A 14,496-nucleotide genomic window follows, 5' to 3' on the forward strand; every position below is an offset into this window, starting at 1 on the left:
GTATGAAGCATTATATGGGGCCTATTCTGTATGGAGCATTATATGAGGCCTATTCTGTATGGAGCAATATATGGGGCCCTTCATATACTGTATGGAGCATTATATGGGGCTCATTATACTGTTTGGAGCATTATATTGGGCTCATTATAATGGTATGGAGCAATATATGGGGCTCATAATATTGCATAAGGCCCATCATACACTGTATGGAGCATTATATAGAGTACATTATATATGGAGCAATATAGGGGTCCCATCATATACTGGAGCATTATATGGGGCCCATCATATACTGAATTGAGTATTATATGGGGCCCATCATGTACTATATGGAGCATTATGTATGGAGCAATATATGGGGCTCATTATATTGTTTGGAGCATTATATGGCTCATTATACTCTTTGGAGCATTATACGAGGCTCATTATACTGAATAGAGCGCCATGTAGTGCCTATAGTACTGCATGGAAGACTATATTGTTGAGTTTCTGACCTATTGTAGAATGTACAATAGATATCACTCATGTGTTGAGGAGAGCCTTAAGATCAAATACTTAATTATCCTCAAGACATAAGAGATTGAGAGGAACTACCCATAAAGTGTATTATTTCACCTTACATGAGCTTTTTCAGATCAAAGTGTGACACTAAAGATGGCTGCTATTTCCTGTTTCACCACACAGCATGTGCTGGTATACAAAATAATGCCTACCCTGATAACCTCAAGAATCCACACACAATGACGTCCACTCTGATGACCTCATGGATCCAACCATGGACTAGCTCACTGCCCAACCCACTAACCAATGGAATACATCCAATCACTCCCACTTTAGAGCTAACCGAGCTCACTTACAGGGGATATATATACCTAAGTTTGGATTAATAAAGGTAGAGACCTGTGGAGCTGTGCCATAGATTGATCAAAGAGAGGTTACATTCGACTGTCTATGGTGTGATTTCTTTAGTGCGCATTCATCAATACCCATTGGGCCAGGAGCAGGCAACTAGGGAACATTTCTTATTGTTCAACCTAACACATGTAATGTAAGAAGTGAAATCTTTGGCATTGTACTATACCTATATTTCTCTGCTGTATCTGTCTGGGCATAATGAATTGTGGTATGTGTTAAAGGGGCCCACTGAGACTCCTTCACCTGGGCCCAAAAAAACCTAGAACCGGCCCTGATCAGAGGGACACTATTAGGGTGTGTGCACACGCTGCGGATTCTGCTGCGGATCCGCAGCAGTTTTGGCCCTGCAGATCCGCAGCAGTCTTTGCTGCGGTGTACAGTACCTTTATATTCTATGGAAATAAAAAACCGCAGTGCACACAGTGTGGATTTTTCCGCATGGATTTGCTGCAGTTTCAAACCGCAGCATGTCACTTCTTTGTGCGGAATCCACAGCGGTTTTACTCCTGCTCCACTGTAGAGGTGTCAAACCGCAGGGGCAAACCGCAGGCTAATCCGCAGATAAACCGCAGGTCTCTTGACTGGCGGATTTACCTACGGATTTTGCGCGCAGAAAAATCCACAGCAGAATCCGCAGCATGTGCACACACCCTTACGCTATGTCTTTGCACCAAGTATTGCAATGTGCAGTGTAATTTTAATTTCATCACTATGTGCAGGTAATATTTGATTATTGTAAGGTGGGAAAATATTATAATGAATTTATATAATATATGTTTGCTGTTGGGGAAAATTATTTAGGGGCAGGGATTTTCATTACAAAGCAATCAACAGGTCAAGATTTATTTTATTGATGGGAAGGAAAAGGGGCTTGTGGCCCTGATCTTTTACTTCCTAGCAGTGCCCCGACATCCAGCTTACTATTTAAACTTGTTGAAGCTCACTGAGTTCTATTATATCAGCAAATATTTAATATAAAAAATCTAAATGAAAGATAAGTAGTAGCAGGAAATATGTACACTCACTGGCCACTTTATTAGGTACACCTGTCCAACTGTGTGTTAAGACTTAATTTCTAATCAGCCAATCACATGGCGGCAACTCAGTGCATTTAGGCATGTAGACATGGTCAAGACAATCTCCTGCAGTTCAAACCGAGCATCAGTATGGGGAAGAAAGGTGATTTGAGTGCCTTTGAACGTGGCATGATTGTTGGTGCCAGAAGGGCTGGTCTGAGTATTTCAGAAACTGCTGATCTACTGGGATTTTCACGCACAACCATCTCTAGGGTTTACAGAGAATGGTCCGAAAAAGAAAAAAAATCCAGTGAGCGGCAGTTCTGTGGCCGGAAATGCCTTGTTGATGCCAGAGGTCAGAGGAGAATGGGCATACTGGTTCGAGCTGATAGAAAGGCAACAGTGACTCAAATTGCCACCCGTTACAACCAAGGTAATCAGAAGAGCATCTCTGAACGCACAGTGCGTCGAACTTTGAGACAGATGGGCTACAGCAGCAGAAGACCACACTGGGTACCACTCCTCTCAGCTAAGAACAGGCATCTGATGGCTACTTTCAGCAGGATAATGCGCCATGTCATAAAGCTCGAATCATCTCAGATTGGTTTCTTGAACATGACAATGAGTTCACTGTACTCAAATGGCCTCCTCAGTCACCAGATCTCAATCCAATAGAGCATCTTTGGGATGTGGTGGAACGGGAGATTCGCATCAGGGATGTGCAGCCGACAAATCTGCGCCAACTGTGTGATGCCATCATGTCAATATGGTCCAAAATCTCTGAGGAATGCTTCCAGCACCTTGTTGAATCTCTGCCACGAAGAATTGAGGCAGTTCTGAAGGCAAAAGGGGGTCCAACCCGTTACTAGCATGGTGTACCTAATAAAGTGGCCAGTGAGTGTATAAACCTCAGTGCATCTGGCAGATTTCCATTATTGTACTTTTTCATATTAGTACCCTAATGTACTAATCAAGTAATTACAAGTAGTGTCAGTGCAAATCCCTGGCTGCAATTCCCTCCACTTACCAGGAGATGGGGGCTGAATCTTAGGCTGCTTCTTGGACTCTCCAGGATTGAAGATCTCTGGAGGAGGCTCTTCTCCTCTTTCGATCTTGCATTCAAAGGCAAACAGATACTGTATATACTGTTTTTTCAGCGAGCTGGCAGCACTGCTGGAAGTGCCAACATTCAGATTTGTTGACAGCTCTCGCCACTTCTTGTTTTTATTAACCTAAAATAAAGGAAACATTGTTGTTTAGTATATTATTTCCCCTTCAAGAGTAGGGTAGGGTTAAAGGAGTACACATTTTTTTTTCCACCATCTTATGCTTTTTTAATGTGTCTCTTTTAACTAACACATATTACTCCCACTCAGCAATGCAAAGCCGCTATTTGCAGTTATAAAGCCATTAATGAACCTGCTGAGAGCAACATAAAAGGCACTGAAGGCTTCTGCACATCACATCCCATAATGCAAAGATCATTTCAGAAGAGATCTAAAACTGAACTAGCAAATTGATCTAGCCAAAGCATTAGAGCATGCGCAAATTCCTTTTCTCTTGTTTCAATTAGAAATGGACTTGCTGCTAAGAACCCATTTAAAAAACAATAAAAATAACAGCAACTGTGTTATTTCCCAATTTAGTGTAATTGTGAGAGCTATAAATGTGGAACAAATACATGCTCATTTCCTACAGGCTCCAAAAAGGATGAGCGGTGCCAGACACCAGTGATAATGTGATATGCCTAGAGAGCAGAACCCTGCTTGTAATTAAGGGTATACAGTTACTAGTATCCCTGCTTTAAGTTTCTTTTTGTTTTGCAACAGCATATTTTCTAATGGCATTTGGAATAACAACAAAAATATGAACAAATGACCAACCAGTCAGTTCAATTACTACAGTATGAGACTTTCCTCATGTGGCAGATCAATGGTTAAAGATGAAAAGCTCCATGACATCATTCATGCTGCAGCACATACATAATGTAAACCTGCCATATAAGATTTACACATGTTAGGGGAATAAAAAAAATTCTAAATGGTATATGAAACAGAAAACTGACAATTTAAGTACCCATGTTTGCAGCATAGCATACAAGACAAGTCCCTACAACTTGAACCTGACTAAAACAGTTCCATAATGCAAGGCTTGTCTTGAGAACTCTGTTTTCTGCTCTCATTTCAGTCTTGTAGGTTTTTGCAGCCCAGTAGCACTCTATGGTAGGTTTTACTGGTAGGTTCACATGAGCGTTGTGGAGACATGGAGGTCAGTGGGTGCTCTCGTCCATTGACCAGCAGTCTTTAGAAAGACTACATGGACCAGAGCTCATATCACTGAATGCCTGCTCTTTCTCCCCAGAACACTACTCAGACAACACAGGGTGAGGGTAAAACAGTGTGGTAATAATTTATTTAACCATCAGCACACAATAGCATACAGAACAGTCCCAGAAAAATACCACAGATGGTGTAAATTATAGAGTTTCTCCCTTCAACTGACTCGACGCAATTAGTGCAGCTTCCAGTATGGAATACCCCCACCATTGGCTCCCTACTTTTTGGTGGGCTCCTCACAACTAGGAGGTAATGACAAGCTTAGGAAGTTAACTGAGAGAAGTGAGGTATGTGGCCAGGTCACTCAATTGTCCCAACATGGATTCTTTAATACGTCTCTGGGATTTCAGTGTTGTCAATGAAGTAGTCCTGTGTTCTTCCAGCTGGGGCCATAGTCCCGTAAGCTGATATCCTGCAGAGTCACACAGACCAGAACAAAAAGTCTCTTTATATAGTTCACAACTGGCCTTCAACCAGCACGTAGTGCTCAGAGAGAGATGTGAATGAGGCCAAACTGCATTATTTGATTATGCAATCTTTTTGCATAGTTTTCCCTCCTCTGTTTGGGAAAGCCAACACACTGCCTAACATGGACAATTTATATAATCAACACATCAGCAAACATCATTGCTCAGTTTTGCAAAGATAAGAGAAAATAAACTGTAGGAGATAATATTAGAAGTAAAAATTCGTCCTACAAGAAGTCAATACTTCAGACAACAGGTCCTCACACAATTTACATCAGGCATAATTAAGAAGAAAGGCTGTGTCGTCACAAGTGTATAATAACAATTGTTCAGTTTCATCCAAAAAAGTGAGAATTTTTTTTCCCATTTGTAATTCGTGTACAATCTGTTTACAGGACTAATTACAAGTTCCTTTCCAGTGTTACAGAATTGCAATGTATCTGTAAAAAAAAGGATGTTATACTGTGGTTCTGTATGGCATCCGATTTTTTTGCTCACTCATAGACTTGAATGGGTGAGTCCCATCCGATTAATGGAAAAAAGTAGTGCATAGTTGTGAAACTAGAGTCTGATGTGCCCGATGCAAGATTTATCGCCCATTCGGGTTTAGATCCCCAATTATCGCCACTTTTGTTTAATGAACATAAAAAAATAAACTATTATACTCACCAGGAGCATATGTAGAAGTCATGGAGCCCCATAGCAGAAGTATAATGCACTCTCCATAGTCCTCCATATAGTATAACCTGCAGCACATAGTCCTCCCTATAGTATAATGCACCTCCCATAATCCTCCATGTAGTATAATGCATCCCATAGTCCTCCATAAAATATACTGTACAGCCAATAGTCCTGCATACAGCATAATGCACCCCATATTCCTACATAAAGTATAATGCACCTGACGGTCATTCGTAAAGTATAATGCACAGCCCATAGTCATCTATAGAGTATCATTATACTCTATAGATGACTATGGGCTGTGCATTATACTTTACTGCACAGCCCATAGTCATCCATAAAGTATGATGCACAGCCCATAGTCATCTATAAAGTATAATGCACAGCCCATAGTCATCCATATAGTATAGTGCACAGCCCATTGTCATCTATATAGTATAGTGCCCAGCTCCTTGTCATCCATACAGTAGAGTGCACTACTCATCTAAATAGTATAGTGCACATCTCATTGTCATCCATATAGTATAGGGCACAGCCCACTGTCATCCATATAGTATAGTGCACAGTCCATAGTCATCCATATAGTATAATGCTCATTACGTAGTCATCCATACATTATAACGCAAAGGCCATATTCATTCATGTAGTAGTATGACCATAGAATAAAAACAAATATAAATAAATACCTTCCATCCACTCTCCCACCATGCATGTCCTTTGTTGAAGCTGGTAGCTGAAGAGCACATGACATCACTGCCATGCGTCCCCAGTTACATGCATGCCAACATCAGCTGCTGGCTTCTCATTGGTCGGCAGAGTGTATTTCCACCCACGGGCCTGATGGGTCTGGAAGGTGCAATACACTTCAGGTGAATGTCCGTCCAAGGATGCATATCCAGTTGACGTTTCTGCTGGCTTCGGCAGGCTCATGAACCACCAGGCCCTGTCGCTGCGGTGACCGCGGTTATGTCACTGCTAGTGCATGATACAGCCCAAGCTGGCGCCATTCCAGTGGTGTCAGCACTCACGTTCCCGAGGCAGTGAGGTTGTTCCATTACATGACTGCTGTGTCCAATCAGTGCCGGTTTCACTGTCTCCACCTTTGGACGTATAAGTAAACAAGAGGAGGTGAGACAGCATAGTCTAATGAAGGGAACAGTGAAGCTGGTGCCAATTGGGTGCATGGGTCATGTGACATAACATGTTTGCAAGTAATCTGTATAATGGAGCGACCAGGTGAACAGGGATAGCGTGAGACTTGAGGTCTCACGCTATCCCTGTACACCTGGTTGCTCCATCATACAGATCACTGACACCTTCTACCACCGCTTGACAGATAACCTTGATAAAGACCAAGCTGGCTGAAACATTAGTTTTATATTCTGTGTCAAGTTCAATTCTTCAATAAAAATGCATGATTTATAGAAAGACTGCATCTTGTGCCAAAGGTTTTTCTTCAAGATTTTATCTTCTATTTTCCTGACACTTTATTTTGGGGTTGCTGATCCCCTTTTCTATATACGGTATTATCTAACGTGTGCCAACACCACTGGAACGGTGCTGGCAAAAGAGGCGAGTATAAGTGTTTATATTTTAACAGGGCCAAAAATTCAGATTGAGAAGGGGTAGTCCTAACAGTGGACAACTCCTTTAATGGCTGATCTGCATTACAGATCAGAATCGTACATGCTCAGAGTCTCTTGGATGAAACACTGATCCAGTTTTTAAAACAGACGTGTGAATGAATCAAAGTATGGATCAGTGTGCTGTTCATTTATAAAATAGACAGCACACAGATGTGTGAATGTACTCTTACCTAGAGAAATAAATATCTATGTAATGCTTAGAGAGTACCCTTTTAAAGATATGACACAAATTTCTGTGCTCATGCGAATGCCAAGACAGTGAGAAAATTGCTAAAACACCAGAACTTAGAGTACTACTGTAAGCAATGCTGTTCCCAGAAAGGTTTATTGTGGTCATATATCATACATTGCAATTCTTCTGAATATAATTTTGTGCTTCTCAATTTCTTAATTAAAATGTCTAGTTACTTATAAATATTTATTATGGGTTATTCCTTGTCCAACCCTGAGAGGAAACACTATTTAACAGCTTACTGACCATGTTGGACCTCGTAGGCACGCAGCGCTCCATTATAATGACTAGGATTATTATAATACATAGTAACATAGTTATTAAGGTTGAAGGAAGACTTTAAATCCATCTAGTTCAACCCATATCCTATCCTAACTTGCCCTAACATGTTGATCCAGAGGAAGGCAAAAAAAACCCATGTGGCAAACAGTAAGCTTCACATTGGGGAAAAAAATTCCTTCCCGACTCCACATATGGCAATCAGACTAGCTCCCTGGATCAACGCAATATTAAGGAAACTAGTGTATATACCCTGTAATATTATACTTTTCAAGAAAGGCATCCAGTCCCTTCTTAAATTTTAGTAGGGAATCACTCATTACAACATCATATGCATGCAAGAGGGCCAGGTACTGAATCAAGCTCTATAAGCTGTGAGAGAGTACCTCAGGGTAAACCCACAGCTTTAGAGTTTACGGAGGAAAGAACACTAGGATTGAACCCCCTGAGTGTCACCCTATTCTGGGAGTGAGTGGGAAATTTGTGTGGGATTTGATTCACCCACTGCTGGATAAAGTTTATCACCTCTACACCGATAACTTTTATACCAGCATCCCACTCTTCAAATCCCTCCACAGCCTGCGGTACTGTCCACAAAAATTAGAGAGGCCTCCCGAAAATGCAACTTGGGCAGATGCTTAGAAGGGGTGACAGCAGAGCCCACTGTAGCGACCACCTGCTGGTCGTCAAGTATAAGGACAAAAGGGATGTTCTTCTCTTAACCACCATACACGGTGATGGCAGTGCCCTCAGCACCGTACAAGGTACCTCTATACAGGTCAGCGAACCGGACTGTGTACTGGGGTACAACAAAAACATGGGGGGCGATGTTGGACTCTTTTGCTAGTAAGCTGGACTCTGTTTCTGGACAGCTGCACACAGGTGGTGGACTCGCTTTGCTCCAAGGCTGCACTATGGTGTTGGATCCAGTCGGAGGAAAAGATGCACGCAGGTGGTGGGCTCTGTTGCTGGGAGCGTAAGCAACAGAGCAAAATTATGTGGTGTTTTCCCTGTTTTGTAACTTTTCCTTATGTGTGTTTAGTGCAGTGGTGGGATTAGTTTCCGCACCGTCCTCTTCACTAGTGAGGGTTTAGGTGCAGGGCGAGTCAGGTTTTTTAGGTTCCTGATCGGCGCCCAGTGCAGAACCGACATAGGGAACGTTAGGAGTGTAGAGACACTGACTCATGGGAGTGCAGGAGGTCTCCACGTCCCCGTTCCCTATCGCAGGGTCACCATTGTTATTGTTACCCAGGTTTCCCCTTTTATTCTTTAAATTTGCCTTACAGGAGGCGGGGTTTCCAGACAAATGTGTATTACCTAAATTCGCCTATTGGAGGCGGTGTATCCAGCTGTACGCTTTATTATTTAAATTCGCCCAACTGGAGGGTTTTCCAGGGTCACGCGTGTCATCTAAATCCGCCCTGCTGGAGGCGCTGTGTTCAGCCACGCGTGACCATGACAGGCAGATGTCAGCATGATTCCGCAGCTGACTGTGAACTGCACTGGTGACTTGCAGTAAAAAAAGCAGGCTTGGGCCAATGAGACTATTGCTCCCTTTGGGCTATGTTTGCTGTCACTGAGAACAGTGACAGCAGGTGCTGCTGATGGGAGAGTAGTATCATCTGCCGGCGCCTGTGCTCACAGTTAAAACATTTTTTTTAAAAAAGCAAAATTACATACATATTCACATAAAAATAAAAATCCATTATACTCACCTCACATCAAATGCTCAACTCCCTAGAAATAATGTAAAATAATAAACCGACATATACATCCTGTCCGCAATAGTCCAGGTAATTCAAGTGTCCCACGACACCAAACGTGTAGAACAGTCACATCAGGAAATGTGACTGTACTGCTCGGCCTCTGGCGATACACTGACAGGAGGTAATATCTTCCACAGTGTATCAGCTGATCAGCCCCAGTAATGTCACTTACGGCACCACTGCGTGGGAAAGTTCTCACACAGCGGTAATGCCATAAGTGAAAGCAACAGAGCTGATGAACTATGTTGATCTCTCACGGCAGTGCAGTGATACACTATGGGAGGGATTACTTCCTGTCAGTGTATCAAGGGAGGCCGGGTAGAGCAGTCACATCTCCCGATGTGACTACTCTACACGTGAGATCGTCGTGGGACACTCGGTAAATGGACTACGTCAAACAGGGAGTATTATATGTTGGTTTATTATTTTATTTTTGCTGCAGGAGAAGAGGGAGTTGGGGATTAGGAATTCAGTAAGTATGGTTAACTTTTCTCAGCCCCAGTCTGGTCTCAGGTTTGCTATTCAGCTCCACTGCATCCTGCAGGGGGTATCAGCTATAGTTCTGCCTTCAGCATGTGTATCTGACTGGCATATCCTGATTAGTCCTGCTGTGATCACTGACTTGCCCTGTGTCTGTTTGTTCCCTCTGTCTGTCCTGACTCAATGTTTCCCTGTAGGTTTATTGACTCCCTGGTTTTCACTTGGTTTGCATTCGGACCTGCTTCTGTCTTTTATCCACTTCCGACCATTGCTGACCCCCTGGCTTGTTTCTGACCATGTGTACTGCTGTGACCTCTGGTACTTCTGCTCCTGGCTGTTTCTGACTCGGCTTGTCTGACCACTTTTTCGCTACCTCGTGCTGCTCAGTGTTGCTACGCTGTGTGTGCAACATCTCTTCCCTCACCAGCACCCCCAGGTGGAAGTTGCGCCATACTGCACTGCAGTAGCACGACACATTTTATATATATATATATATATATATATATGCACAGTCCAGAAATAGAAGGCGAGCACCATCACATTAGTCCAAACATCCAAATCATATAACATGTATAAAAGAGACGCAGCCGGCAGTAAAACTGTTTTACCCTAAGGTGCACATTCATGAAAAATGAGCTAATCCATGTGGCAAAAATTGTAGAAAGGAACAGCACTCACCGGGTAGGATAGTCAAGGTTTTATTATATAAGCATATCAGCGGGAGAACGGGTGCAGGAAGGAAATAGCAACGACGATCGTTTCGCGCAACAAAAGCGCTTCCACGGGTTACAAGTAACCCGTGGAAGCGCTTTTGCTGCGCGAAACTATCGTCATTGCTATTTCCTTCCTGCACCCGTTCTTCCGCTGATATGCTTTTATAATAAAGACTTGACTATACTACCCGGTGCATATATATATATATATATATATTCACTTATATTTGTTTTATGTGTGTCAACATTATATTTTAACATAATATGTAATGATATTATGGTCTTATTATGGACAATGAAAAAGAAGAGGTTGAACAAGAAAATGACATCACTCACAATTCTTTTTTATTTTTTAAATAATATTTCTTTATTTAGCTTACAAATCTGCATACAAATCCACATGAAAAACCACATGGAAATCTGCATCAAATCTGTATAAAAAACACATAAAACTGCATCAAATCCACGCAAAATTTCAACTGTTTTCTGCCAAGAGAGGCAGAAACCGCACAGAAATTTCCACAAGCAAATCCACAACGTACGCACATAGCTTCAGACCTCTATTACATCTAATCACAGTTCTTAGAGATATGGACATTAGATAAATCTCCTTTGCAGAATCCTTTGTTCAATAGATTTATTGAATCAATTAAGCCAGACATTATTTATAATTTTATTGCACTTAAACACTTTATTTGGGTGTTGTTGGTGGTGGTGTGTGTAGGGAGGTCCACTGATGGGCAGGTAAGAACAGTGTATGTTAAGGGAGGGTGTCATGTCAAATCCCTACAGTGCCAACCTCCACTGTCAGGAAGCGTGACTTAGGGTCCCATTACATTTAGCGATGCACCAGCGATCCAGACAACGATACGACCTGGTCAGGGTCGCTTGTGCATCGCTAAATGGTCGCTAGTGAGCTGCCAAACAGGCAGATCTTTCCAGCGACGCAGCAGTGATACAGCGATCCGTCGGGGGTCACTGTTACCTGTCACACTGCAGCAATTCTGACGACTTCCGCCTGCGTCCATGTGTTCTGCGTCGCCAACGGCGTCGCTAGTCGGTGCCGAACACAGCGATGCATGCCAGCCAGCAGGACACCAACAACAAAAAAATGGCCCAGGCCATTCGAGCATGATCAGCGATATCCAGCGGGGGGGCGGTCGCAGGTACATGTCACACAAAGCGAGATCACTAGCGATCTCGCTATGTGAGAAATGCCCTTAAGAATATGTGCGCACGTTGCAGATTTGCTTTTGTAAAATTATGCGCTGATTCTGCCTCTCTTGGCAGAAACCACAGTTGAAATTCTGTGTGGTTTTTATGCTTTTTTAATGCGGATTTGATGCGGAATTTCATGTTTTCTTTTCATGCGGATTTGTATGCGTTTTTGTAAGCTAAAGATATATTATTTCACAAAAAAAGGATTGTGATGTCATTTCCTTGTCCCTCTTCTTCTTCACGCTCCATTGAAGACCATAATATCATTACATACCATGTTCAAATATAATGTTTACACACACAAAATAAATATAAGTGAATATATATATATATATATATATATATATATTGTAGGGATGTGACTCACTCAGGTGCAGCGGGAGACAATCAGGAGACAGGTTCTTCCAAAGTTCATAAGGTTTATTTCTGTCATAAACCATAAAACAGCGTGTCACCAAAAATAGCCTCTAGCTTAGGCAAACAAAACATAACCGTTCGTGGTTGCAGACTCAGACCGCGAGTCTCAGCACATGCTGGGAGGTGTAGTCCTCCCCACATACAGCTCCCTGGTTCAGGATCAGGCCACATTATAAGGCTGTAGCCACACCCACGAACCCAGCAGCTGACTGGTCACCTGACTGTGACCTCACCACAGGTCCATCAAACAACAACAATAATAATATCTGGTAGGCTTTACATTATAGAGACAAGCCATTTATGAGGCACTTTTCGCCCATCGATTACACGACCCTTAGCCCTGCCACAATATATATATATATATACATACACACACAGTACAGACCAAAAGTTTGGACACACTTTCTCATTCAAAGAGTTTTCTTTATTTTCATGACTATGAAAATTGTAGATTCACTCCGAAGGCATCAAAACTATGAATTAACACATGTTGAATTATATAATTAACAAAAAAGTGTGAAACAACTGAAAATATGTCTATATGTCTTATATTCTAGGTTCTTCAAAGTAGCCACCTTTTGCTTTGATTACTGCCTTGCACACTCTTGGCATTCTCTTGATGAGCTTCAAGAGGTAGTCACCGGAAATGGTCTTCCAACAGTCTTGAAGGAGTTCCCAGAGATGCTTAGCACTTGTTGGCCCTTTTGCCTTCACTCTGTGGTCTAGCTCACCCCAAACCATCTTGATTGGGTTCAGGTCTGGTGACTGTGGAGGCCAGGTCATCTGGCGTAGCACCCTATCACTCTCCTTCTTGGTCAAATAGCCCTTACACAGCCTGGAGGTGTGTTTGGGGTCATTGTCCTGTTGAAAAATAAATAATGGTCCAACTAAACGCAAACCGGATGGGATAGCATGCCGCTGCAAGATGCTGTGGTAGCCATGCTGGTTCAGTATGACTTAAATTTTGAATAAATCCCCAACAGTGTAACTAGCAAAGCACCCCCACACCATCACACCTCCTCCTCAATGCTTCTCGGTGGGAACCAGGCATGTAGAGTCCATTCGTTCACCTTTTCTGCGTCGCACACAGACACGGTCGTTGGAACCAAAGATCTCAAATTTGGACTCATCAGACCAAAGCACAGATTTCCACTGGTCTAATGTCAATTCTTTGTGTTCTTTAGCCCAAACAAGTCTCTTCTGCTTGTTGCCTGTCCTTAGCAGTGGTTTCCTAGCAGCTATTATACCATGAAGGCCTGCTGCACAAAGTCTCCTCTTAGATGTGTCTGCTGCTAGAACTCTGTGTGGCATTGACCTGGTCTCTAACCTGAGCTGCTGTTAACCTGCGATTTCTGAGGCTGGTGACTCGGATGAACTTATCCTCCGCAGCAGAGGTGACTCTTGGTCTTCCTTTTCTGGGGCGGTCCTCATGTGAGCCAGTTTCTTTGTAGCGCTTGATGGTTTTTGCCACTGCACTTGGGGACACTTTCAAAGTTTTCCCAATTTTTCGGACTGACTGACCTTCATTTCTTAAAGTAATGATGGCCACTCGTTTTTCTTTACTTAGCTGCTTTCTTCTTGCCATAATACAAATTCTAACAGTCTATTCAGTAGGACTATCAGCTGTGTATCCACCAGACTTCTGCACAACACAACTGATGGTCCCAAACCCATTTATAAGGCAAGAAATCCCACTTATTGAAACCTGACAGAGCACACCTGTGAAGTGAAAACCATTTCCGGTGACTACTTCTTTAGGCTATGTGCACACGTAGTTTTTAGTCTCTGCGGATTTTGTAGAGAAAACCGCAGGAAATCCGCAGGACAAAGTGCTGCGGTTTTTCTGCGGTTTATCTGCGGATTATCTGCGTTTTTTCCGCAGTTTTGCCCTGCGGTTTTACACCTCATAATGGATGAGGTGTAAAACCGCAGCGTTTCTGCACCAAACAATTGACATGCTGCGGATTGTAAACCGCAGCAAAACCGCGCGGAAAAATCCGCAGCATGTACACAGCTTTTTTTTATTTCCATAGGAAATAAAGGTACTGTACAACGCAGCAGAATCTGCAGCGTTTCTGCAGAGCCACAAACGCTGCGGAAACGCAGCAGAATCCGCAGCGTGTGCACATACCCTTAAGAACCTAGAATATAAGACATATTTTCAGTTGTTTCACACTTTTTTGTTAAGTATATAATTCCACATGTGTTAATTCATAGTTTTGATGCTTTCAGAGTGAATCTACAATTTACATAGTCATGAAAATAAAGAAAACTCATTGAATGGAAGGTGTGTCCAAACTTTTGGTCTGTATTTGTTTATATATATAAAT

General features: G+C 42.5%; 1 protein-coding gene across 9 annotated transcripts in view; it reads right to left on the reverse strand.

Moving 5' to 3' along the window:
- The window catches only part of ARID1B (AT-rich interaction domain 1B), a 2,758,190-nt gene that overhangs the window by 726,752 nt on the left and 2,016,942 nt on the right, over positions 1–14,496 (reverse strand). For all 9 annotated transcript variants that reach the window (XM_073585743.1, XM_073585747.1, XM_073585745.1 and 6 more), the window contains one exon: positions 2,959–3,163. In XM_073585743.1, the coding sequence (XP_073441844.1) occupies positions 2,959–3,163 (205 nt within the window). The remainder of the gene's footprint in view (positions 1–2,958; positions 3,164–14,496) is intronic.

Source organism: Dendrobates tinctorius, unplaced genomic scaffold, assembly GCF_039654945.1.
Source record: "Dendrobates tinctorius isolate UK_male_01 unplaced genomic scaffold, ASM3965494v1 ptg000087l, whole genome shotgun sequence".
NCBI lineage: Eukaryota > Metazoa > Chordata > Amphibia > Anura > Dendrobatidae > Dendrobates > Dendrobates tinctorius.